Source organism: Sphaeramia orbicularis, chromosome 7, assembly GCF_902148855.1.
Source record: "Sphaeramia orbicularis chromosome 7, fSphaOr1.1, whole genome shotgun sequence".
Taxonomy (NCBI): Eukaryota; Metazoa; Chordata; class Actinopteri; order Kurtiformes; family Apogonidae; genus Sphaeramia; species Sphaeramia orbicularis.
In genome coordinates, this window is record NC_043963.1 from 34933433 (window position 1) to 34959319 (window position 25887).

The window sequence follows — 25887 nt, forward strand, 5'->3', positions numbered from 1 at the left end:
GTAGCAACAACAACAGCTGCAACAGCAGAGTTTTTTTGTTGTGTGTATGTGTGTGAAATTATTTAGCAAACTCACACATGGATCCTTCATCACTCATATTGCTTCAGTTTAATACGGGTACCTCTAAAAACACACACACATCTCTGTGTGCAATGATTCTTTTCTGCTCCAACAAGATGATCAAATATTTATTCCCATGTTTACAGCATTCCAGTTCCCCAGTATAAACCGCACTCGCTGCATCGACATGAATTTTTTAGTTTTTTGTTTTGAGGAAGAGAGTCTAAGAGCTCATTTAGTATACAGTTTAATGACTGAGACGTTTGAGCCCATCCAAAGACATCACCTCATGATGAATATAGATGTTTGTATGTGTGTATGTATATACATATGTGTATGTATGTGTGTATGTATATATGTATGTGTGTGTATGTGTGCGTGTGTGTAGGCATGAGTGTATGTGTGTGTGGATATATGTACATACGTATGTATGTATGTATGTAAGTGTGTGTGTACGTATGTTTGTGTGTATGGATATATGTATGTATGTATGTGTGTGTGTATGAGTGTAGGTGTGTGTGGATATATGTATGTATGTATGTATGTATATATAGGTGTGTGTGTGTGTGTGTGTGTGTGAATGTAGGTGTGTGTGGATATATGTATGCATGTATGTATGTGTGTGTGTGTGTGTGTGTGTGTGTGTGTGTGTGTGTGTGTGTGAATGTAGGTGTGTGTGGATATATGCATGTATGTGTGTGTAGGTGTGTGTGTGTGTGTGTGTGTGTGTGTTTGGATGTATGTATATGTGTATGTATATGTATATATGTATGTAGGTGTGTAGGTATGTATATGTGTATATGTATGTATGTGTTTATGGATGGATGGATGGACGGACAGACCGATAGATAGATAGATAGATAGATAGATAGATAGATAGATAGATAGATAGATAGATAGATAGATAGATAGATAGATAGATAGATAGATAGATAGATAGATAGATAGATAGATAGATAGAGGTGTGGTGAGTAGAATAGAATAGAATAGAATAGAATAGAATAGAATAGAATAGAATAGAATAGAATAGAATAGAAAGGCTGCATATAAAAACTCACACAAAAATTGAAAAAGAGTTTTATACTGATGAAGGGTGAGTATTGCATTATCCGTGACACTAATACAAAAATATGTATTGATATCATTTTCCTTCTCTGCATTTCAGAATCCTCCTAAATCCCCATAAACTTACCCAGGAAAGGGGAGGGCGGATATTCTTTTAATTCACCTGTACCTCCACCAGATGGCGCCACATGCTCACAGCCCGGTCGGAGTCATGCAGTTCAACATCCAGCCACTAGGGGGAAGCACAGGTACTTCCACTGAGTCAAACTGCAGATGATGAAGAAGAACAGCAGCTCCTTCAGCCGCCTTGGAGGAACTGAAGGTACGTATTGATTTACTGCTTCTGTTTTCCTCTCAGACTAACTTTAAGGAACTGGTGAGAGGCTTTTGGAGTACTTTTAGTTACATATTGAAGTACTCTGAGGGAGTGAATGTGCAGGATACAACTGGATCTTAAAGAAGTGCATGAAAAAAGTGTAGGAATGTCTTCAATAGGATAATCTATGAAACAGTTTCATTATATACGTGTTTGTTTTGACATGAGGACCACAGCTCTGCAGGTACACCCAGGACACAAACATACATGGTACTGGCATCAAAGCTCAGTTTGTGCAACATTACACCCTGTTTACTCCGCTGTTGATGAGATTAAAATAGATGAGTGTGTTTTCTCTCCATAAACAGACATTTGCAGCATCAGGACCTACACCTGCTGAAACACACACTGGGACTTATGCCTGTTCACTAAAATAAAAAATAAAAAAAAAGTTAAGAATCAGAATAAATCAATAGCATTTCAGTGTGAGGCTCTGCAAAAACAGCAATTTAGGATCTCACATACCTGTAGATAAATGCATTATATCAACTAAATTGAATGGCACATTAGATTTTCACATCATTTAATGGATGCAAAAACTTAGCAGCAGTAGTATAATTTCACACATTAATGGCCAAACATACCAAATAACACAGTGCTATTACATTATACTTAATGTGCTGTAATTATTGTGGCTGTTTTCAGTGTCTTGGACTTAAAGAATAAAACATTACACTAAAAAAAATCCATTAAAACCAACATACTAAGGAATTTGGTGAGACAGTTTTGAATGTACTGATGTCTTGAATGGTGTTGAGTTATAAATGATGAATTACATCAGCAAATGATGACAGATATTATATTGTATTAAGAAACTGATTTCACTGGTCAGTAGGAAATTACCATTAAATAAACATTCAGGCATTTTGATAAACTGATTGTTAAAGGAGGTTTTTCTTTCTGCTACTTTTCATTTGTAATTCGGACATTATGCTGAAATGTAAAAGCAGATTTTCTTTTTATTATCATGAATGAAAGAAAGTTAAATAAGCTACATTACTTTTTCCATTAACTTGAATTCAAGGCAAAATATTTTCTAAAACTGTATTCCTTACATAACATCAGCCTATATATTACTGCAAGCAAACAACACTTTTTGTAGTTTTCTCCAGTTTCAAGACAAATGAATAAGATTAAATGATAAAAAAAAAAAAAACATTTTCACAATTTTCAGGAAGCAGTGTACAGGGTGGGGAAGCAAAATTTACAATATTTTGAGGCAGGGATTGAAAGACAGTGTATGACCAATTAGTTTATTGAAAGTCATGAGAATTTATTTGCCACAAGAAAATTGACATAATAGAAAATGTTTTTATTCTATGTGTCCTCCTTCTTTCTCAATAACTGCCTTCACACGCTTCCTGAAACTTGCGCAAGTGTTCCTCAAATATTGGGGTGACAACTTCTCCCATTCTTCTTTAATAGTATCTTCCAGACTTTCTCGTAATAGTTTTGCTCATAGTCATTCTCTTCTTTCCATTATAAACAGTCTTTATGGACACTCCAACTATTTTTGAAATCTCCTTTGGTGTGACGAGTGCATTCAGCAAATCACACACTCTTTGACGTTTGCTTTCCTGATTACTCATATGGGCAAAAGTTTCTGAAAAGGTATAGATAATAGTGTTAGGTATGATTATGACATCAATATATGTTTGGTTTCAAAACAATTGACGTAGTGCCTGCTGAGAAAAAAACAACTAAATGTTCATTGTAAATTTTGCTTCCCCACCCTGTACACTCTTGCTCATAAAGTTGGAATCATTTCATTTTCAGGCTCATTCCACTTTATACACATCAGTATAAAACAGTCCAAAACAAATAAAACGTTTAAAAAGATGTACAAATTAACTATTATTCAAAAATATAGAGCTCAGGATTGACTAAAGAAAATACTTGTTTAAAAGACTAGGATCAATATTGGTATTTGAGATAAGGACATGATTTACCTGAATAAAAATTAAATATGTATTCTCTTCTGTTGTATATTTAGCAATGATGACATTGGATTTTTTTTTTTTTTTTCCTTTGGTGGAAAGATTGTGTTAATTGTAAATAGGGTTAGGCAAAATAAGTCTTTACTTATTTAACTAGCCTAAACCCTTTCAGTCGCATTGTATATGGAACAATGGATATGTTGTTTTTGTTTCTTGTTTAAAGTAATTAACGACCAAATAAACAACTACTACTACTACTACTACTACTGGTAATCACCTTTAACCAGGTACAATGATCACATACTGAGTCCCAGTTACACTTTATCTATCAAGAATAAAGCACACTGTCACAATCATTTCATGAGAAGAGGTAAAAATATTTTATTCCGTCTTTATGGGCAACAGTGTAGTTAATACAATATATTACCCAGCATTAACTGTGGTGAATACTGAGACACTTAAACAGACGTGATCCATTCTGTTTTTATAAATGATAAAAGACAAAAAGAGAAGGATTAAAGAGATTGTAGAAGTCATCATCCCTGCTTTCCAGGTGCTGATCTGTGGAACAGCCAGTCATGTCTGGAAAACTATGGAAACACATCGAGGTGCTACAGAGCCATAAGGCCAAGCTGATAGACATTCTCAGCAGTGACGCAGACTTTGTGCTGCAGCATGCAGACTCTCGCTTTCTGCTGTCTCCTCAAGGCTACAAGCAAATCAAAGCATGTCGTAATCCTAGTGAAAAGGTGACGGACCTCTTAGATCATGTCATATCAAGAGGGCCTGATGCAGCACACGGGCTTCTGGAGCTACTGAAGGATAAGGAGCTGCAGGAAAACTTTCCAATGCTTGATTTTATTAAGAACGTGCAAGTCAACACACAGTCTTCAGGTAGGACAAATCACCTTTGTAATTTATACATGTTCATCATTATAGCCTTTTGTCCTCTCCTGAACCATTTCTGTATTTGGTATAATTGTTTTTCTTTGCTTAAAAGCAGAAAAAGAAACATCTAGACAGCAAAAAAGACCTTTGGATTCAGAGGATACCATTCCACCCAAAAAGGCCTGCAGAAGAGGTAAGTTACTCTCAAATTAAAGTTATTTTCTTAACCCATGAAAACCCAGTGCTACTTCCAAAATAGTTTTTTCTCTATATTTGACTTTTTTAGGTGATTTATTACCATTTATTATAATATTATCCTCTGTATTTTGTGTTTTTTTCAGTTTAAATCATATATTTTCCTATATTTAATTCAATGATAATGTAAATGTTCATAAAAACTCAGATTAAAGTTGAGTAACTTTTTCATTAAAATATATCATTAAACTGAACATAAAACAGATGTTTACAACAGCTGTTATTTATCAAACTCCATGGGTTTTACTGGTGAATCAATGTTGTAGAAGATGATGGTATTTCCACGTTCAGTTCAAAGCCTCTGAACGTGCAAATGGGTCATATTTGATGACCATGAAAAGACGACAAACTGCATTTTACACTAATTATTTACATGTATTGATAGGTTTAGTGAATCAATAGTTATTAAACAATTCAGATCAGTTGATGGTTTTAGTTAACAGTTGATGTTTGGGTCTTTATGGGTTAAACCAATTTTGTAGTGATGATCAACTTTCTTATATGTCCTTGTTTCACTGCACAGGCTCTCATTTGGTGACTGAGAAGCAGCTGATGACTGTGGCTCGTGCTACTGGACGATCATGGAGAGAGATTGGCATATTGGCGCTGGACATCCCCTCAGTGAAGCTGGACGAGATTATGGAGGACCATTCGAGGCATGTGGAGCGAGTATTCGAGATGCTACGTTGCTGGCGAAACCGTCAGAGGGATGAAGCCACCGCTGCCCGCCTTCACTCCCTGCTCAGTCATGAAGACTTGGCGCTACCAAAGGACAGCATTGACTTCCTGTTGGAGACTAGTTAACAAATGTACTTAGAATGAAAACCTCAAAAAGTGAATATTTTTAATGGAAATTGGTGTAATCTTGTTTTATATAAAGTCATTCCATATGAGGAAAAACTCTTTCAGTCTTGGGAACATTGACGGACCCCATAGTTTTATTTTTTACACTTATTGTTCTCTCACACATGGGGAGAATGTGATGTTATTCCTTGTAATGGGGTCTTGGAATTCACTGGATAAAAAGGTAGAAAGAAATGGACCAAAAAATGATATGATTTGTGCCTATTTCCAGTGAGTTCATGTCTCATTTTACCAGTCAGTATAGTATTAAAAATGGAGTAGAAGCTTTTGTATCACTGAGTACAATGTCTTCTGTTCAGGGACAGTTATCTACTTTTATTCTGAATTCAACAACAATAAAATCAAGGACATATTTTGCTATATTTAATAGATTTGTTGGTCTTTTTATATTTGCAGCATTCATTTTATTGTACATATCAAGTAAAAAAAGACAATCAAATGAGCAGTGCTTATTTCATTTGAATGTAAAAATACTGTTGTTCTGTCTTTGTATATTTTTTGATATATAACAGAATAAATATTCCATCTTGTTAAAGGAGCTGTGTCTTTTGCTGAATGTGCACATCAGACTAAATGCACTTTGTATTATATTGCATCAGTGTCTCTGACATGGTTTATAGAGTTAATGTAACTATACAATGGAGGGTAGATAAGCAGATTGCATTACAACATTACACACTATAAACCACTAATACAGCAGCATACCGCTTTAGTTTTCCCAAAAGAGTACATCTAGAGAGTCTTATGTTGGAAGAAGGACTTAAGTGGTCTAAATCTAATGCAAACATAATGAAACACAAAATACTATAGTTTCAAATACAACAAAAATATACACATCAGATATAGCACATATCACATTTTGGTTATATAATGTAAATACTGTAGAATGAGTTTAATTTGGTATAGGCCTGTTTCGTTCATTGTTCTGGCTTGAAGTCTAAAGACAGGAGTGAGTATTTAAAATGTTATGTTAAGTTATTTGATGATGAGAAATGGGGGTGGGATTAAATAAGTTTTTCTTCTTCCCACTCCTTTTCAAGTATAAATGACTGATTTTGAAATTTTGCATACATTCTGTGAATGCTCGCAAAAAATAAATAAATGGGTGAATGAATGAATAACTATGCTATTGCCTCTCCAGGTGACCTTAAGTGGGTATCTTGTGCTAGTGGGACAAACATTAACACAGTTTCATAGAGTGTACAAAGGTTAATGTGTCACTGAGTATGTAGCCACTTTCTGACCTCTACCTTGTTAATACTTGTTCGCAGAGGAGTCAAGATTAATCCAAAAGGCAAATATGGCAAACATGTCCTCATTCTCATGTAAGTACAGCTGACTACAAGTCTGTTTTATTTGTAATTGTTATTACCTTGTTCCCCGAAAGGGAGGCAAGGAGTATTGCTTTTGGTTCAGTTTGTTTGTTTGTTTGATTGTTAACACTCTAGCAGCAAAACTATTGATTGAATTCATACCAAATTAGGTTTATAGATTGCCAGTGACCAGAATAGATGTCATTACATTTTGGGAAACGTTGGTCAAAGTTCAAATTTTTAATGAATTTTTAAAATCTTTTTTTTTCCCATTTACTTATAATGGGCAAAATTTCAAATGTCTGTAGCAGCAAAACTACTGATTGAATTCATACCAAACTGTGTTCATAGATTGCCAGTGACCCAGAGTAGGTGTGGTTCCATTTTGGGAAAAGTAGATCAAAGTTCAAATTTTCTATGAATTTTTAAAATCTTTTTTTTCTCCCATTTGCTTATAATGACTGAAATTTCAAATGTCTATAAGAACATCAATTTTGCTTCAATTTACTTCAAACTTGGCACATATACAGAGGCAATTAATATGCTGACATCATCACACACATAGATATGATGACATCAGCTGGATCGATGCTAAAATAAACTACTATACATGTGAGGGGCGGGGTTTGTTGTGCCTGGCACCACTTGTTTTTACATTGTTACTCATGTTATTTAACCTCTAAACAACAGCAGACCTTCATGACCTGAATGAGCCCATCATCAACCACTCAGAGGGGCAACTGTTTCTGAGCGAAGCGTTCAAAATTATAGTGGAGGAGGTGCTCTGCAAGGGCACCGACGTCAACGAGAAGGTCCTTCCAGAAGTTTTATTAATAATCTTACAATATTAAGATGATTGTTTTGATCAGAGTTGATAACCCATGTTTTCATCTGCAGGTTTGTCAGTGGAAGGAGCCAGAGGAGCTGGCAGCGCTGTTGGACCTGGAACTGAGGGAGACCGGAGAACCCCAACATCAGCTGCTACAGAGAATAAAAGATGTAGCCAAGTACAGCATAAAGACAAGTATGGAGGACTTACAGAGACAGTAGAGCACAGGTGTCAAACACGTGGCCCGGGGGCCAAATACGGCCCGCCAAAGGGTCCAATCCGGCCCCTGGAATGAATTTGTGAAATGGAAAAATAACACTGAAGATATTATCAGTCAAGGATGTTCAATCTAAAGTGGGTCAGACCAGTAAAATACTATCATAATAACCTATAAACAATGAAAAAAAAGCTAATTTTTCTTTTGGTTTTAGTGCCAAAAAAGTAAAATTACACAAAAATGCTTACATTTACAGACTGGCTTTTCACAAAAAATCTGAACAAACTGAAATGTCTTAAGAGAGGTATGTAGTATTTTAACAAAATTCTGCCTATTATTAAATGTTTTGTGTATTTGTAGATCCACTGTGATCTGTACATTCTGATGCACATGTATAAATGATAAACTGAGGTGTAATATTGTTAAAGTTACACTGATTTTTCTTAAGAATTTTCAGGTTGTTCATATTCATGTTATGTTTAAGTACGGTTCGAAGATGTAAACATTTTAATTACGGAATTTTACTTTTTTTCACTCAAAAACATAGAGAAAACTTTGGAGTTGATATTATTTCTAAGTTCTTATCCTATTATTTAAATTATTTTATTGGTCCGGCCCACTTTATAACATATTAGGCTGTATGTGGCCCCTGAACTAAAATGAGTTTGACACCCCTGCAGTAGTGGAAGACAGACTTATGAGTCAGGAATCATTCCTTATGAGATGTTTGTTTTTTATTTCAGGTCACCCACGGTTTTTTAACCAGCAGTTTGGTGGGGTTGACTATCACTCCTTGGCTGGTCGGTTCCTCAGTGAGACTCTCAACACTAACCTGTAAGAAAAGGCATAAATGTTTTATAATCAGACAGATAAGTACACAGGAGAGAAACACAAACATCAGTCAGATTTACAGCTCAGTTATTATTATCTGCTGCCTCTGTTTCATAGTACAAATATGACAGTTTTAGTCCTTCAAACCTTTACAACACCTGTATTTGGGACACAGCTAAAGGAATAACACACCTTCAAAAACATCAGAGCAAATTGCAAGTAGGATCTATCCTTTAGATTGAATTGGTGATTGAGATTTACATTGTCACCTGAAAAACCTAAAGCTATATTTACTGACCAAATAACAGTAGTATTTAGAAAATGATAACTTACATGTAGTCAGCCTACATTTGCTTATGTCTGTGTTTTTGTCAAAGTGACATAATAACATATTTAAACAGTTAAAAATCAAACCAGTTCTTAGTAGACTCATTAAAAGAACCATCACCAGCACTGACCCAGAAGTAACATCAAAATTTATCAGAAATGTATTATATTCTACAAGATAATAACATGTTTGTAGCCTTGCTTTCCTGTGAGAACAATCGAGTTCTTGTTTTGTTACATTGCTTTTGAACCCATAGATCAGAGGTGAGCAATACAATCTACAGAGACACTTTTACCCCGAAAGAGAGACAACAAGAGGTGCCAGGCACAACAAACACCTCCCCTCATGCGTATTGTAGCTTATTTTGGCATCGATCCAGCTGATGTCATCATGTCTATGCGTGTGGGGATGTCAGCATATCAATTGCTTCTTATGTGCCAAGTTTGAAGTAAATTGAAACAAAATTGATGTTTTTACAGACATTTGAAATTTCAGTCATTATAGGTAAATGGGAGAATTTTTTTTTAAAGAAATTCATTAAAAATTTAAACTTTGACCTACTTTTCCCAAAATGTAATGAGATTTTATTTTGGGTCATTGGCAATCTATAAACCCAATTTGGTATGAATTTAACCAATAGTTTTGCTCCTACAAGCATTTCAAATTTCGCCCATTATAAGTAAATGGGGGGGGGTTAAAAATTCCTAAAAAATTTTAACTTTGACCTACTTTTCCGAAAATGTAATCAGATCTATTCTGGGTCACTGGCAATCTATAAACTCAATTTGGTATGAATTCAACAAATAGTTTTGCTGTTAGAGTGTTAACAAATAAACAAACCAAATCAAACTGAACCAAAAACAATACCCCTTACCTCCACTTTGTGGGGGGCGGGGTAAAAATCTATCTGGAGCTGCAAAACAATATTTAACTCACTCTAGGCTTTTTACCTCAAGGTGGTTTGTCAGTTTGTGATTGCTCACATTTTAACATCCCAGACAATCATCACAATAAAGCAATATTTGGTGCATTTATAAAGTCATACATGGAAACTAGAAAAGCACTGTGAGAGCACAGACGTCCACCAAGACAGATCTGCCCCCCCCCGATCACCACCAAAATTTAATAATTTGTTCCTTCTGCCAGTATCAACATTTCCTGAAAATTTCATGAAAATCCGTCCATAACTTTTTGAGTTATCTTGCTAACAAAAAAACATGCAAACACACAAAGCAAAGTGATCACAATACCTCCTGGCAGAGGTAATAAAGACAAAAGTTGATATTTTTGCCGTAGACTAGTATGTGTAGGAGTTTGCTAGAGATAGACTATCAACAAATGCAAATGGAGTTAAGCCATCAAGTTGCCAGGCAGTTATGTAGCTTGTGACACATTGTGGTTCATTAAATGTTAAGAATAGGTTTAATGCTGTGTATGTGTTGCACATTTTTACAGTTGATCAATGTAAAAATGGCTTTCGACCAACAACAATAGCAACATTCAAAAATGATTTCCTATGTTCCTTATTTTTAACAAAGCCACTGGTGAAAAATCAGTACATCTGTAAATGTGTTTTTTTCAGTGGACAGGAATGGTATGAAATTTTTGTCTCCAAAGTACCAAAGCTGTCATAAAATGGAAACTCCTCATGAAATATTGGACGGTCTGTGTGTGTGTTATGCAGCTTCACTTATGAAGTGGCCCCGGTGTTTATTCTGATGGAGAGCGAGGTTTTGCGAGGGCTGCGTCTGCTGGTGGGCTGGACACATGGTGACGGTCTGTTCTGTCCTGGGGGGTCTACGTCTAACATGTACGCCATGAATCTGGCCCGTTACCAACTCTTCCCAGAGGTCAAAAGCCAGGGGCTGTGGGGTCTACCGCGACTAGCCATCTTTACGTCTCCAGAGGTAAGGATTGGGAATTGAAATGGAAATTTACACTTTATCAGATGATTACTGGTTACCAGTGTAGGCCAGCAGAATAAATGCATCAGTGACTTAAAATATTGAATATATAGAATATATGATATAAATCTGAAGGGGCTTGTTTTTGGTCAAACATATTCCGCTTTCATAATAAACTCTGTCCGCTAAATAAAAACATTAAGCAGGAAGTCTTTCACTCAGATCTCTGTTCTGATGCTCACATTAAGGATGTTGTTTAGTGTCATTTCTTTCAGCTAAAGAAAATGCCTTAAATGTGTTATTGTTTGCATTAAGCTGCATAGACTATTATAACACTTTTATATCGCTCTTCACCAACACCACCATTACGTATGATCAGATTAGTTCACTTCCTGCTTTATTCTGCATTGATTTTCAGATTTTACTGATCATTTTAAGGCTTCAAATGGCCTCAGTCTATATTACATTAAACATGTACTGATTCCCTCTGTGCCTGGACATTCTCTGAGATCAGTGGATGCAGCTCTGATTGTAACCAGACATGTACTATTGGACAAATCAGACATCAGGATACACCATTAGTATCTTGTACATCCTCTCTTTTATTCATCTTTATAGAAAAGTGCTGCCATTTAACCCCTTTAATTTAACCCATAAAGACCCAGTCCTACTTTTGTGACAGTTCCCAAATAATGTTTTTCTCTCTATTTACCTTTCTTAAGTGATTTATCACTATTTATTATAATATTATCCTCTCCATTTTGCATTTTCTTTCAGTGAATATCCCATATTTTGCTATATTTATTTTACTGATCATGTGCTTTAATCATCATGCTGAGATTACATTTGAGGGTTATCATACCAAAAACAGAGAAAACTTGAGAAAAAGTGACTTTTTCAGCTAAATATATCATTAACTGAACATTACTGGTGAATCAATGTTGTAGAAGATGGCGGTGTTTCCACGTTCACTACAGAGCCTCTGAATGTCCAAATGGATCATATCTGATAACCACGAAAAGATGATAAACTGCATTTTACATAAATTATTTACATGTATTGATACGATTAGTGGGTCAACAGGTTTTAAACAGTTTAGATTAGTAGATACTTTTGGTCACTGGTGTATATTTTATGGGTTAATTTATCACTTGACACTTTATGATTTCTATATTATTTTTGTTAGTTTTTTTGTCTGCTCTTAAGTACTTTGCAACCTTAGTTTAGGGTGATTTCTAAATAAATTGTATTGCTATTATTACAGATTTTGTGCCATTAAAACGTGATTTACACAATAATTCCTCATGTTATTCTCAGAGTCATTACTCGGTGAAAAAAGGGGCTGCATTTCTAGGAATCGGCACAGACAATGTCATCTTGGTCAAAGTGGATGATGGGTAACAGCTTTTTACATTTCACTTGTTTCCATACTTCTATAAAATTATCTCCATAATGTTCTTTTTCTTGTGCTGTCTGATGTCCTGCAGAGGCCGCATGATTCCAGAGGACCTGGATGAAAAAATAAAACAGGCAAAATCTCAAGTATGAAGCTGTTCTATGAGATATGATGATATGCAATGATGATTTGTTCTGCAAACAGAGAAAAGTGTTCATATCTGGTCATTTTCTCCAGGGTGCAGTGCCCTTTCTTGTCAGCTGCACATCAGGAACCACAGTGCAGGGTGCCTTTGACCCACTTGACCACATAGCCGATGTGTGTGAGAAACACAAGCTGTGGATGCATGTGGATGTGAGTCCTTCAGTGAAAAACAAATCTCATGTTTGGAGCCTTATTGTGCTTATTGAGATACATTTAATAAATTCAGCATTTTTTTATTTTATTTTATTTGTGCTTGTTTTAGGCTGCCTGGGGAGGGAGTGTCCTCTTTTCCAAGCAACACAGACATCTGATGAAAGGGGTTGACAGGTATTAATATTCGTGGCATTCTGCTTTATGAGAAAGTCTCTATGTAGGCAAATGGGCGACTGTCATTTTTTTGACTCATTTTATCATGTGTCTGTGTTTATCTTTGTTTATCAAGAGCCAATTCAGTGGCTTGGAATCCACACAAGATGCTCGTGGCTGGCTTACAGTGTTCAGTCCTGCTGCTGAGAGATACCACGGTACAGCCTCACATTTTGAAACTACAAATCTCCTGCTATCACCAAAATATATCCTTTTAATGGCTTTGTGCTTTTTAATAAATCTATAGTTCTGCTTATCCTCAGAATTTGTTGAAGCAGTGCCACAGTGCCAATGCCACATACCTTTTCCAGCAAGATAAGTTCTATGATGTGAATCTGGATGTCGGGGATAAATCGGTACAATGCAGCCGTAAGGTTGACTGTCTGAAGTTGTGGTTGATGTGGAAAGCTGTGGGCTCCAGTGGTTTGGCAGAGCGTGTAGACAAGGCTTTTGTCAATGTGAGGTAAGTAAACCAAACCTGCAGCTACAGATCAGACATGGTACGTTATAAAACTTCAACAACAATAGTTTTATATGTAAAATTAATGCAGCAGCAGTTAGGGTTAGGGTTAGGGTTAACTTGGCCAGTCCTCAGTGACATTTTCAGGCCTACACAAGTTGAATTAACTTTGAAAAGGCAGGAACTGCTACCATGGGTAAAGAAATGAAATTGACATGGTGGCCAAAGTGTTAATCAGGGGTCACCAATCCTGGTCCTCGAGGGCTGGTATCCTGCATTGTTTTAGATGTTTCCCTCTTCCAGCACACCTGACAGTCATTATCAGGCTTCTGCAGAGCTTGATGATAGGCTTATCATTTGAATCAGGTGTGTTGGAAGAGGGACACATCTAAAACATGCAGGATTCGGGCCCTCGAGGACGAGGATTGGTGACCCCTGGTGTTAATGCTGTAACCTGGCAATTTTGTGGAAAACAAGATGGATGCCCATTGTCACCTCCCATGACCTTTGATTGGATTTAAATCCCACCGCTACTTCGCGCAAACCAGTTTTATCTTGGATTGCGCAATTTGCCCCTGCTCACTCATCCATGAAAACCTGGGTCTGTAAATTTGGACAAATATCCACCAATCCCCTACCTACCAACATCCATAAAAGAAAATTCCAAAAATTATCAAATGTGGAACTGGGGGTAATTTTTCAAAATGTATAATTTTTTTATACACCCTGTTTACCTATTTCACTTTCATTGAATATTGACATCTTAGCTTACCTCAGTAAATGTTTTTTTAGTCTGAACGCTTTTCCTCTAGTAGTTCAAACCCTCAAGACATTAAGCTGATGCTTTTTTATTGTTTCTTTGTTCGTTCATTTGTGTCAATTCTGTATTGAGTTTAATGTATTTATGAGAAATATGATAATGATTGTTGTGATTTGTGTCAAGTAATGCGTGAGAAATTAAAGAAATATGTTGTAAATCAATGACCTTTTAGAGTTTTGATTTAGCCTGAGGTGAAAACTTTACAACTCCTGCAGGTATCTGACAGAGAAGATGAAGAAAAGAGAAGGTTTCCAGATTCTGAGAGAGGTAAATATATATCAGTAATGTTGTTAGTTTGTTTTTCTATCCAACATTTTGTTCATTTATTTTTTATTTGTCTCCACTGACAGCCAGAATTTGTGAATCTTTGCTTCTGGTATATACCACCAAGTCTGAGGGGGAAGGAGAAAAACGAAGATTACCAAGAAAAACTGGCAAAAGTAGGTTTTTCTGAAGCATCAGTGAACTGTTTAGACCACAGTTTACATACACCTCTGATGCAAAAGCAGTGAGCAACAAGTTCAAACCTCTTACTGTTATTTATAGTATGCATGCATTCTTATGACACTCAAGAAGCACATTTAACTGTATGTTTTTGCCTTGGCTTTTAGGTAGCTCCTGTCATTAAAGAACGTATGATGAAACAAGGCTCAATGATGGTCGGATATCAGCCTCTGGGAAACAAAGTCAACTTTTTTCGCGTGGTTGTTTTTTCACCTCTACTTTCTACAAAAGACTTGGACTTCTTTCTTAATGAAATTGAGAGACTGGGAAACGATATGTGACATCATTTATTCACCATGTCATCTTATTGTACTTTACACCACTGAATATCAATTTAATAATGCAACACATGGTGATCCTTGACTTATCCATCCTATGACTTCTTAAACACTCATGTCATTTTTTTTTTTTTTTGTAGTTTATCAGTCTTCAGTGAGAAATGTTTAAATAACTAGAATGATCTATGATATAAAAATGTATTACTTAATAAGTTAGTAACTAAATGTTAAGTAAGAGTTAATGCTGTTTTCTCAAAATTGTGATGCACTAAGAAACACACTGAAGAATTATTGTAGGCTCTGTGCTGACATATGCAAGAATTTATACTGTGATATGAGCCGCAAAAAAATAAGTTAGTGAAATAGGAGCATTTTGTTCTCTTTCTTCTAGATTTTCAGATTTTTAAGTTATGCCCAAAAAGGGTGGTTAAATCAGAAAATATAGAAATAAACCTCATTAACCTAAATACAAAACCTTGATCAGTTTTTAAAGTGTCAGATATGGGCTTTGATAGTATTTTCATTTATTTATTTATGTATTTATTTGTTGAACCATTTAAAGGGTTATTTTTGGTTAATCTTGTTGGCTTATTACAGGTTTATACATTTGTAAAGAGTAAAAACATAATTTTCTTTAACGCAAAATATCTAACTGATGAAACATAGAGCTACAGCAGGTGTGAAACGTATTAGTATATAAATATTTCCAGAATTGTTTCCCTACAGTTTGCCTGAATAAGACGTAGCCATGCTTTAATAGAAAGGAGCTACCTCACAAACATGGCTGCCAACATGGGCCGCTCTGCTTAGGTCACATGACCAGGCGTCTGACCAATAACAACTCTCCCTGGGGAGCACTTCCGGTGGCGTTTCCTGCCAGTGTTTGTAAACTGAGAAAAAATTGGAAGTGCGACAAGAAATAAGAATCTACAAAACTATAGAATCGGAAGGTAAGCAGTCAGATTTAGAACATTTTTTGCATGCGGCATGTGGCACGTTTTATAATCCGCTCCTTCCCTCCTCCTAGCTGCTGTGGTTGGGGAAGGAGGTGTTATTTTGTGGCCGGGGCTCAGCACGCCCTGGCGGCTGTTGTTGTGTTGTCTGGGGCGGGGGGTGGGGGTTCAGGGTCCAACTACTGGCTAGCTAGTTAGCTTTGTCTGTTCTATTCAGCAGCTCTCACCCTGAGTTACGCTATTAAATATAAAAACCTTATCTAGACACAATAAATACCAATTGTAGTCACCATTTCTACTCGATACTTCCCGGTTTTACCAATAAAGCACACTTGTTCATTGAAGTCTAGCATGGAGTCCAACATCTACAACACTGCTAGCTAGTTCCCTTAAACTACATCATGCTTCAAGTTGATATGTCCATTCCCGTGTCAAACACAGAAAACTGTGTGAGCTTGCTTGTATGGAAAAAATAGCTTGCTTATTATTAATAGACACAAATATCTGAACAAGCTGTTTATCTTTTTAAACTTAATTTAATGGCCTTATTGCCATTGTGCACATACAACGAAATTGTAAGTATACAATATCATTCCAATAAAACGTCTATTAAAACGAATGAGTGCCTCTAAAAAATTGTAATAGACAAATATAAAACGTATATACCATCACATACTGCTGGTTTTGCATATTGGTATTGCACAATTCCAATAATTTAAATTAGAGAAAGAGAAAGATAGGTTTATTTGTCATATGCACAGTTATACATGGTACAATGTGCAGTGAAATATATTTTGTACTTGCAGGTGATAGTAAATGAGAAAAAAAGAAATGCAGCACACAAAATTAAAAACAAACATACTGTATATAAATATAAATGTGTCTATATAAAAAAAAGTAGCTCTAGTATGTGCAAATAATTTAGAGGCCTGCATATGTGGATAATGTGCATATACAGTAGGGCAGTATTGCAGGTGTGGATACCTTTGGCATTATGGATCAGCTTTTGGCAGAGTTTAAAGTTTTTACAGCCATGGTATAAAAGCTGTTTTTTAGTTTGTCCATGTTAATCCATGCTGAGGGCAGTAGTTCAAACATGGAGTGTCGAGTGGGATGGATCTGTCAAAATATTCTGAGCTTTTTTTAGGGCGGCAACCTAAGACCTTCTGAACTGAGATGATCACAGTGAGTCCATCACACCCTGCAATTTTTTACACATATCAAAAACTGATAATTGCATTAGATTTAAAATAAATAATCCCCATCATCCTGTATCCCTCATAAGCATATTTCTGTTATAGATTTTTTTTTTCTGTGTAGATTTAGTGTAATCACAGTTTTTATGCTGTGTTTGTTTATAGTTAAATCTTAAATTAAACTGTAAAAAATAGGGCTATTTTCATTGTTGGTTATTTTGTCAGTTCCGTTGTTCGGATTGTTTTTGTTTATTCATTAATCCTTTGTTTATCCAATGTAACATAGAAAACAATTTCACATAGAAAACAAAGGAATAACATAAAAGCAGCATAAAAAAGAATAGTAAAAGAAAAATAAAAGGAATGTAAAGATGGTACAAAAGAGGGAAATGGATCATAGCAGTGATATCCATTCATAGATTAGCTTTTGGGTATCAATTTATTAGCTTTTGGGTATCAATTTATTTATTTATTTATTTGTTTGTTTCCATAAAACTGGAGTAAGAGATTTTTTACGCTTCCTTTTCTTAAAAAAATCAAATAGATTGATTCATTATATAAATAGCTGGTAATTCATTTAATAGCTGACCTCTAATTGATTTATATTCATCACTGACACCCTAATAGAACATCTTTTATAGCTTCTGTTTCCACATTTATGAATCATTTGATTGATTGACTTGTCGCATTCACAGTGATGTCTTCTGTCTTCATACACTCCCTCTGATCTTATTTTTCTTTTTTCTCTCTTATTTTATGGTTTTCTGTCAACCATGGAAATGTGTGATGTTCACCAAACCATTGGGGCTTTTGTCAAATTAAACAGTGGGCCTGCATCCCTGGTCATACATCCACATTTGCTGATGTTTTAAGAATGGATTGGGTTTCCTAACTCAATTATGTAAAAAGCCTGGGCTCATGTTGTCATGCCTCTACTTTCAGGCTTTGGCCCCTGATGATTTGGGTGGGTGTGGTCTGTTGTATCACCCCTCATCCTGAGTGAAGCCCCCCTCTGTTTCCCACAAACACACACGCATTCTAACCACGGCGATGACACACCATTCCAACAACACTGTTCGAGATCATATGAAATGGGTCAGTGGAAGTCTCTTCATCTCCAGAATCACCATCATGGTTGTAGCGTGTGTTCGCAGTACATTTCTCTTTATCCCATTACTCACGCCCCCACCCCACCCCTCCCCTCCCCTCCTCTCTCCTTGGCTCCCCAATCCTCCACTGAGGGTTCTCTTTGCTCTGACATGTTGTTTGTGTTGCCAGGCTGGGTTGCTGGGCTGTGAGGCGGTGCTGTCCAGCATGGCCCTGATGCAAGCCAACAACATCCCAGGCCAGAAGAAGATGATGTCCCCTCTGGGTCAGGGGCAGAGGGCCAGTCCGGAGAGCCACCAGCCACACTCGCAACACAGCCATAACCACAGTCACGGACACCAGGTTCATCATGGGCATCCTCACCACAGTCATATGGGCCATCCATCATCCGGAACCTGTCCACCCCTGGTGAGAACTACAGCACTATCTCTGAATGGAAATTAACTGAATTTATTCACCTTAGAGATGCACCGACTGTGAAATTCTAGGTCGATAGCTATATTTTTTGTTATTATTATTTATTCTCATTTTGTGCCATGAAAGCATGGCAATGGCCGAACTGTTTTAAGTCCTTCAACCCATCATCACAATATCTTTAGATGAGCACAAATTCAATCATAAAACAACCCTTGTTATAATTCACCATATCACATCACTGAATGCCATCTGAAAAGAGAAATATCATCAGATACTGACATTCATATGATTTAACTGTGCACCCCTACTGTCAATGATTCAAATACCCAAATATTGTAAATCTATTTTACAGCACATCAGTAAAAATACAAGCAGTCAGATAAATCTAAGCTCTCTTTCTATTAAGAAAACACTCAAAAATAGGCTACAACAATCTATAATTTGAACAGCTACATCTTTTCAATACTAGTATCTGTGTCTAAGAAGTATATAACTGTTTTAAAGAGGTTATTAATATTGTGCTTTATTTAAGTGAATCTCCTAAATATATTGATGTTGGAAAAAATGATTTTTTTTTCTCTGGTAAAAAAGTAAAGTTGGTCTTGTAGCCATAATTGTGTATTGATATATGTTTTACCAACTATTTTAACATTGCTATGCATCTTTCAAAAGCTGATCCGAAAGGATGGTGATTATCACTCATCAAGAATGTTGGATGGAAAGGACATGCAAGCAAACCAGAACATGCAACCCAAAAAGAAGCACAAAAAATCTCCATCATCCAATAAAATAAAGGAGAAAGTACCGGTAAGAAATACTTGAAAAGTTAATGACTGTTTTACCTTTAGGATTGCAGTACACTATTTATTTTAGTGCAGTATTACTTATTAGCTGAAAAGGCTTTCTTATAAAACTAAACACAAATTTCCTATTTTGTTTCTGCTTTGGTGAACTGAAAGAGGCTTAAATCATTTACCAAAAGATTAAAAAAAATAATAATAATATCATGTCGTGATGTGTTTTTTAGTGACAAATAACAACAAAAACACAATGAACGAAGACAGGTTATCCCTGTAGAGAAAATGGAGGTGTTGTAAAACTTTCAGTATTATCTGTCCAGTTTAAACCCGTCTTGTTATTTCTGCCAGCATTTGCTTCCACCCATTGATATGGACGACGACTTGTCCTTGAAAGTCCAGAAAAATTTCATATGTGACCACTGCTACGGAGCATTTAGGAGCAGCTATCATCTCAAACGACATATACTCACACATACAGGTGAGTTGTCAGCCTTTGTCCCTCACTGAGTGGATTAGTTTTATCCTTGTACATTGTTGTGATTGTTACATATTTATACTGGTTTGTAGAAACAACTACAAGCATTGATTGACTGAAATATAAGCTATACCTGTGACTGTTGACAGGGGAAAAGCCATTTGCCTGTGATTCGTGCGACATGCGTTTTATTCAGCGGTACCACCTGGACAGACACAAGAGGGTTCACAGCGGAGAGAAGCCGTACCAGTGTGATCGCTGCCATCAGGTTAGTTATCAGTTCATTAGCATTGAACTTTGGAATAAACTAAGAAACCACTAAAAATGTTCAGACCTGAATCCTGTTGAAAACGTTCTGGAATGTGATCAAAAGTAAAATGGATGATCACAAACCTGAGCAGCATGTTAACGCCAGGACTGACAGAAAGCACTCAGTGTGTTAGACTGATGGATGGCATGTCAACACTCCTGAAGACTGTGATTAAAGATCAAGGTGTTTCCAGCAAAAATATTGATTTCTGAACTTTTTGGGAAGTTAAAACATTACAAAGTTGTTTTGTGTTGAATGACTATGACTGAAGAGGCAATTATTACGTAATCAGACTTTTGCAATTACATGTTAAAGCCACATTTAAGGGTGAAGACACACCAACCCGATTTTTGGCAGTCGGACATCGTCGGGCGAGATCGGTAACATGAGTCTGTTTGGTGTGTTTCGTGCAATCGGCCGTCATTAATGCCATCACCATTCTTTTCAGTCATTTGAACATGTGTAATCGGCTACTCCCCAGTCGTTCAGACTGACAAATCTGATTGGTGGAGGAATAGCAGTTGACTAGCAAATCAGTGAACAAGGAGACCGAAATCCATCTTCTTCCACAAGAAGAAGCCCGAGAGCTGACAACGCCAGTGTCCTCTTATTACTAGCCATCCCTTCAGTGAGTACAATAACAATCCTTCTTGATTACTCAACACTCTCTGCTGACAACCATGACTGACAACAGCGAGCTCAGTGTTTTGGTCTAGAGATGTTCCGTCATTTCCAGTTTTTCGTTGTTTTGAGCCACAATACAGATTAGTGCCGCCTGCTGTTATGGAGACCTTATGTCTCTTGCAAGCACAGAACATACGCTCAAGTCGGTAGTCGATTTGGTGTGTTCTTCGCACTTTTTGACTGTGTCGGGGAGACAGAAGCTGACTGATCAGTCGAGCTACCTTTTCTGGCGACAATCGGCAGTTGATTTGGTGTGTCTTTGTCTTAATATAATTGAGATTCTTAAAACTGCTGAATGAAATGTCATATTTCTACATCATTCTTCAAGGACTTGTTTTTTTTATGTTTATGCCATTATTTCAAGATGCTTCACTTACATTGTAGGGTTTTTCTAGGGTTTACGTGGTGTTGCTTCTGGGTAGTCCCCCTGAAAATTTTGATATTATGCAGACTAATTATAATATTTTCAGTACATGTGTGGAAGATGGTTAGGAGTTTTTAGTGTTTTAACACAAAATATATAATGTCACATAATTTTGGGTCATTATTGTAAACATTTAAATTGACTTATTCAGCTTTAACATACTGAATATTCCCCTTGGAGATCAATAACGTTCATCTGTATCTGTAAATCTCTCAAGCAGATCATAAGCAAGGAACACCCACTAACCTTCAAAACAAAATATATATGTAAAGATATATGAAATGATTATGTTGGAGTAATCATTTTATTTAGTTTTAATGCTCAGTTTACATTAATTTGGCTAAGGTGGTTCTTGGTGTGGTGTGTGTGTTGCACCTTGGCCTAGTTACAGTAGGCAAAATCCTGCACTGGGATCTGTTATTATCAGTAAATTCTTCATCTACTTTAGTGATCATTCATATCAAAACCACCATTCTCAGAGTAAAAGCCTTATACATTTTTATATGTGTGTTCCAGTGGGTAATGCTAATGAATAGCTCCTCTTTTTCATTAGTTGTACATAATGTATATAAGTAAACTTTTACACTGTAACGGTGGTATAAAATAAGCAGCAAATGACAAATTAATACTTGCAGTTATTTGCATCACAGTAAATTATCAGCTTAAGTTTCATTATTGCCCTTGGGTTGACTGAAAACACTACCTTTTTGTTTTACGTGCCCCAATACAGACTGTTATCAGTATTTATCAAATGATAACATGGTTAACGTTTTACAGAAGTGAGACTGCAACATAGCTCACCCCACAGCCATTTCATTATCAACTCTGTAAAAAAGAATGTCTGTAGTACTTTTTTTTTTTTTTCTTTACCACTTCCAGATCCTGTGAGGGACTTTTTAGATTTACTGGCCTGACATGGTATTAAGTCAGCCCCACAGGCAGCTGTTATTTTCTGCAAATAAATGCCGAGAGGCGAAGCTCTCGATTTACCGGTCAATCTACGTTCCTACCCTCACCTATGGTCATGAGCTTTGGGTCATGACCGAAAGGACAAGATCCCGGATACAAGCGGTCGAAATGAGTTTCCTCCGTCGGGTGGCTGGGCGCACCCTTAGGGATAGGGTGAGGAGCTCAGTCACCAGGGAGGAGCTCGGAGTAGAGCCGCTGCTCCTCCGTGTCGAGAGGGGCCAGCTGAGGTGGCTCGGGCATCTGTTTCGGATGCCTCCTGGACGCCTCCCTGGGGAGGTGTTCCGGGCATGTCCCACCGGGAGGAGACCCCGGGGAAGACCCAGGACACGTTGGAGAGACTATGTCTCTCGGCTGGCCTGGGAACGCCTCGGGATCCCCCCGGAAGAGCTGGAGGAGGTGTCTGGGGAGAGGGAAGTCTGGGCATCCCTGCTTAGACTGTTACCCCCGCGACCCGGCCCCGGATAAGCGGAAGAGAATGGATGGATGGATGGATGGATAAATGCTGAAAATAATAAGAATTTTAGTTGGAATTTAGGATGGGGTTTCTGCAGGTCATTAAAAAGCATTAAAAGTCATTAAATAGATTTTGTGAACGTTACGGAGTTAAATGGCATTAAAAAGCATTAGATTCAATGTCCAAAGGCATTAAAAAATTAAATACAATTTATGGAGAAAAAAAGCATTGTCATTCACGATTTATTTTGATAGTATAAACATTTAGTTATTTTGATCGGAAGTGTAGTGTGATGATTGACAGGTGGAACACTTTAATTGGTTATTGTTTATGGCCGGTGCATGAAGTCACAACACCAGATGCTTGGAATGCAACGTGTTGTGAGCGTGCTCATGCTGTGGCAAAAGAGCGGAGGGAATATTAGGAAATGTCAGAAAAATGGGAAAATGCAAGTTTCAACAGAAGTGATTGGAGGAGGAACCATTCTGAACCTGGTTAATGTATATATAAAACTGTATGTAAAACTTTATCTGCAGTTGGACATGGGCATTAAATTTGTTTAAAGTGGCATTAAAAAAGGCATTAAAAAGCATTAAATTAGATTTGCTGATACCTGCACAAACCCTGTAGGAGAAATGTTGTCAAAAGTTTCTGCAATAAACCAACATGTTAAGGTTAATCCAATACATACCAATAAAGTGTAAAATCTGTGGTCTCTTAATTTTTCCTGCAGTTATATATTCATTGTATATGTCAACACACACCCACCACACTGCTTCTGCTTGCAGAACTTCTCTCGGACAGACCGGCTGCTCCGTCACCGACGCTTGTGTACGGTCGGCATAAGTAAAGAAGAGAACCAGTCGATGTGTGACACCCGGGCGTCAGGATACGGACAGGAAGCCGCCACACATACAGCCTCCTGGAGTCCACTACAGTCCACCAACAACCGGCTGACCGTGTAACCGTCCCCCAGCAGAGCCCACAGACCTTGAAAACGGCCCAGCTTTCACACAACCAGACTCTACATTGCTCTGGTCAGCTGGACATTAGGCTCACTAGTGGATTGTTGTATTTTTGATGTATTGTTGCATTGATGGTACAGATAGAAGGACTAACACAGCCCTGGACAGGAGGTGTTTTGTTTTTGTTTTTTAATTATGGCAATAACTTAACAAACGCACACTACTCTGTTTAGTTTACATGCAACATTTAGCTTAAGTTCATTATATTCTTTTTAGGCAAACAATAACTAAAGGACACAAACAGAACAATGTGACCTTTAAGTGATGCTTTAAGTTTTTTTTTTTTTTCGTATAGATGTACCAGCTGCAGCTCTGAGGTCAAAGGTCACAGCAGATGGTCTGTGGTCCATGCTGCTTTGAGGAAATAATTCATCACCTTATATTAAAACTTAGTATATGTTTTAATAACTCTTTTCATGAGGCATTAAAGAGGCAGATGTCAGAGCCTTCATCAGCACAGCATCATTCTCACATGAAAATCTGCCTTTGAAAGACTAGTTACAGGTGTAAAAAGAAAAAAAAGGAAAAGAAAAAAAAAAGAAAGAGCAAAATGGTTTAACTGTGAACTCCTAAAACATACATAATTTTTTAAAAGAAGCCGACAAACAACTGGATGAGTCATTTGTTGTGGCCGCCCCACTTCAGATATTTTTTTGTTTACAAGTTTTGTCATCATAGAAACCACTGGCAGTCTTATCTCTGTGTCGGGGTGATTTCCTTGAACTGTCTTCCTTTATTTGAGAAGTATTTTTGTAAGTGATGATGAGAAAGTGCGATGAGTGTTCATATTTGCTTTTTGGAGTTCACCAGTTTGTTATATTTGTCCAAAAATGGGTCAAAATACTGGTTCTATCAGAGGAAAACCTAGTTATTCAACAGTATTCACAAAGGAACTGAAACTAAAATCTTAGTGTTGACGAGTTTTACCGCTAACTTTTTCAATCAGTTACTGAGCGCACGGTGCCATATCATTTCAACTCCAGTTTAACCTTCAGCGTCTTCAGTGAAGATGGACGGAGGAATAGCAGCTCCACTTGATGAACTGTATGAAAACCTGCAGTATTTTGTCGTAAGACCTCTGTATGGACAAATTAATTTGTAAACACTGGACTGAACCATTTAGCTCAGTTATAGGGGGGATGCATACGTTTAACAGTTGTTGTCTTTTTAGACTAAAACATGTTTTCTAGTGAACTGGTAGCTCTGTTCCTTTCATTCTTAGATTATTTTAAAAGAGTCTGGGGCCCATCATTGACTTGTCCACTGCTTAAGAAGTTAATATATATTTAAAGTGTATTAGGAGTAGGAAATAGTACGTATGGGACCTACACTCTGGAAGAGAATCAAAGTATTTACAAAATTATCATCCATAGTTTGACGGATTCTTACATGAAATCATTCAACTTGCTTTTAGGAATTGTTTGAAAGCTGCAGCTCTTTAGAAAAGCAGCTACATTTAGTATGTTTTCTTTTCTTTTGCATGTTTTTGCCGGAGGACCTTGTATCCATTTTGATTATTTTTTAATGTAAGTTCCTCCTTTTTTTGTCATTTCATGGCTGAAGTTAAGTCAGCTGGACTTAGACATACTGTAGTAAACAGAGATCTAGAGCCCCGAGTCTAAATAAAACTGTTACACTTTTTTAAAATGAATGTGTGTTATTTATTTAAACAGCAATGATTTTACAGGATTTTGATATTTGGTTCAGTCTGTATCAGTAGATACAAGCTACAGTTAAGCATTCCATGGCTGGGCTTTTTCCCTTTTGTGTAAGCGTTTACCCTCAGTCACCTTTGGGTTGTTGAAGTTGTTACAGATCTTTAAAAATGGGAAGAATCCACAATGTTTCAGAACAATGCAATTCACTGTTTGTGTCAGCAGATGGCATCAATGACCACGAGGATCACATTTGTGTTTGTCAGAAGATGAAGGAATGCTTTAAAATGCGTTTCCCATCTTTTGATAAGGCAAAAGTAGTAATAATACCTTCAAGGATTAAAGCTAAATAAATTAGATAAGGCAGTTGGTGCTTAGTTTCTGTTAAAAACCAATTTGTTGTTTTTTACTTAAATGCAAAAAATGACTCTGTGTAAATAAGTCTTGTAAAAACACATATTAATGTGAAACTGAAAAGTCTGATATCTGCAGTTATAATTATACAAATATTTTATAAGTTAAA

General features: G+C 36.7%; 3 protein-coding genes across 10 annotated transcripts; all 3 read left to right on the plus strand.

Annotated features, from left to right (window-relative positions):
• The first annotated feature begins 1370 nt into the window (after positions 1-1370).
• csad (cysteine sulfinic acid decarboxylase) lies at positions 1371-15261 on the plus strand. 2 transcript variants are annotated; one of them, XM_030138727.1, is made up of 15 exons: positions 1371-1447; positions 6717-6770; positions 7449-7570; positions 7656-7782; positions 8548-8638; positions 10648-10870; positions 12185-12264; positions 12355-12409; positions 12501-12617; positions 12730-12794; positions 12910-12991; positions 13097-13296; positions 14329-14380; positions 14464-14553; positions 14725-15261. In XM_030138727.1, exons 1-15 carry the CDS (start codon positions 1399-1401, stop codon positions 14896-14898), a joined length of 1581 nt encoding a protein of 526 aa, XP_029994587.1. In that variant the 5' UTR covers positions 1371-1398; the 3' UTR covers positions 14899-15261. The 2 variants fall into 2 exon arrangements, with proteins under 2 accessions (XP_029994587.1, XP_029994588.1); XM_030138728.1 differs by having other exon boundaries at positions 7452-7570.
• On the plus strand, positions 1454-6203 carry LOC115422405 (uncharacterized). Of its 4 annotated transcripts, none has more exons than XM_030138734.1 (4): positions 1454-1685; positions 3992-4332; positions 4439-4519; positions 5105-6203. In XM_030138734.1, the coding sequence occupies exons 2-4, from the start codon at positions 4017-4019 to the stop codon at positions 5383-5385; spliced, it is 678 nt and encodes a 225-aa protein (XP_029994594.1). In that variant the 5' UTR covers positions 1454-1685; positions 3992-4016; the 3' UTR covers positions 5386-6203. The 4 variants fall into 4 exon arrangements, with proteins under 4 accessions (XP_029994594.1, XP_029994595.1, XP_029994597.1 ...); XM_030138735.1 differs by lacking the exon at positions 1454-1685 and adding an exon at positions 4792-4797 and having other exon boundaries at positions 3760-4332; positions 4439-4513; XM_030138737.1 differs by lacking the exon at positions 1454-1685 and adding an exon at positions 4792-4797 and having other exon boundaries at positions 3760-4332; positions 4442-4513.
• Positions 15262-15732: 471 nt separating the features above from the next.
• On the plus strand, positions 15733-25352 carry znf740b (zinc finger protein 740b). Of its 4 annotated transcripts, none has more exons than XM_030138729.1 (7): positions 15733-15845; positions 17987-18139; positions 18323-18559; positions 19241-19375; positions 19714-19846; positions 19993-20111; positions 23473-25352. In XM_030138729.1, the coding sequence occupies exons 2-7, from the start codon at positions 18095-18097 to the stop codon at positions 23647-23649; spliced, it is 846 nt and encodes a 281-aa protein (XP_029994589.1). In that variant the 5' UTR covers positions 15733-15845; positions 17987-18094; the 3' UTR covers positions 23650-25352. The 4 variants fall into 4 exon arrangements, with proteins under 4 accessions (XP_029994589.1, XP_029994591.1, XP_029994592.1 ...); XM_030138731.1 differs by having other exon boundaries at positions 19717-19846; XM_030138732.1 differs by lacking the exon at positions 17987-18139 and having other exon boundaries at positions 15737-15845.
• The last annotated feature ends 535 nt before the right edge of the window (positions 25353-25887 follow it).

What these genes read in the sequence shown, in the direction of transcription:
- csad (XM_030138727.1), top strand. Translation starts at nt 1,399, where the DNA reads ATGATGAAGAAGAACAGCAGCTCCTTCAGCCGCCTTGGAGGAACTGAA. An exon ending in CAAGTACAGCATAAAGACAA is followed by an intron (nt 7,783 to 8,547) that starts GTATGGAGGACT and finishes TTTTTATTTCAG; the next exon opens with GTCACCCACGGTTTTTTAAC. An exon ending in CTGATGAAAGGGGTTGACAG is followed by an intron (nt 12,795 to 12,909) that starts GTATTAATATTC and finishes TTGTTTATCAAG; the next exon opens with AGCCAATTCAGTGGCTTGGA.
- znf740b (XM_030138729.1), top strand. Translation starts at nt 18,095, where the DNA reads ATGACACACCATTCCAACAACACTGTTCGAGATCATATGAAATGG. An exon ending in TTCGAGATCATATGAAATGG is followed by an intron (nt 18,140 to 18,322) that starts GTCAGTGGAAGT and finishes TTGTGTTGCCAG; the next exon opens with GCTGGGTTGCTGGGCTGTGA. An exon ending in CCGGAACCTGTCCACCCCTG is followed by an intron (nt 18,560 to 19,240) that starts GTGAGAACTACA and finishes ATCTTTCAAAAG; the next exon opens with CTGATCCGAAAGGATGGTGA.
- LOC115422405 (XM_030138734.1), top strand. Translation starts at nt 4,017, where the DNA reads ATGTCTGGAAAACTATGGAAACACATCGAGGTGCTACAGAGCCATAAG. An exon ending in AGTCAACACACAGTCTTCAG is followed by an intron (nt 4,333 to 4,438) that starts GTAGGACAAATC and finishes TTTGCTTAAAAG; the next exon opens with CAGAAAAAGAAACATCTAGA. An exon ending in CAAAAAGGCCTGCAGAAGAG is followed by an intron (nt 4,520 to 5,104) that starts GTAAGTTACTCT and finishes TTCACTGCACAG; the next exon opens with GCTCTCATTTGGTGACTGAG.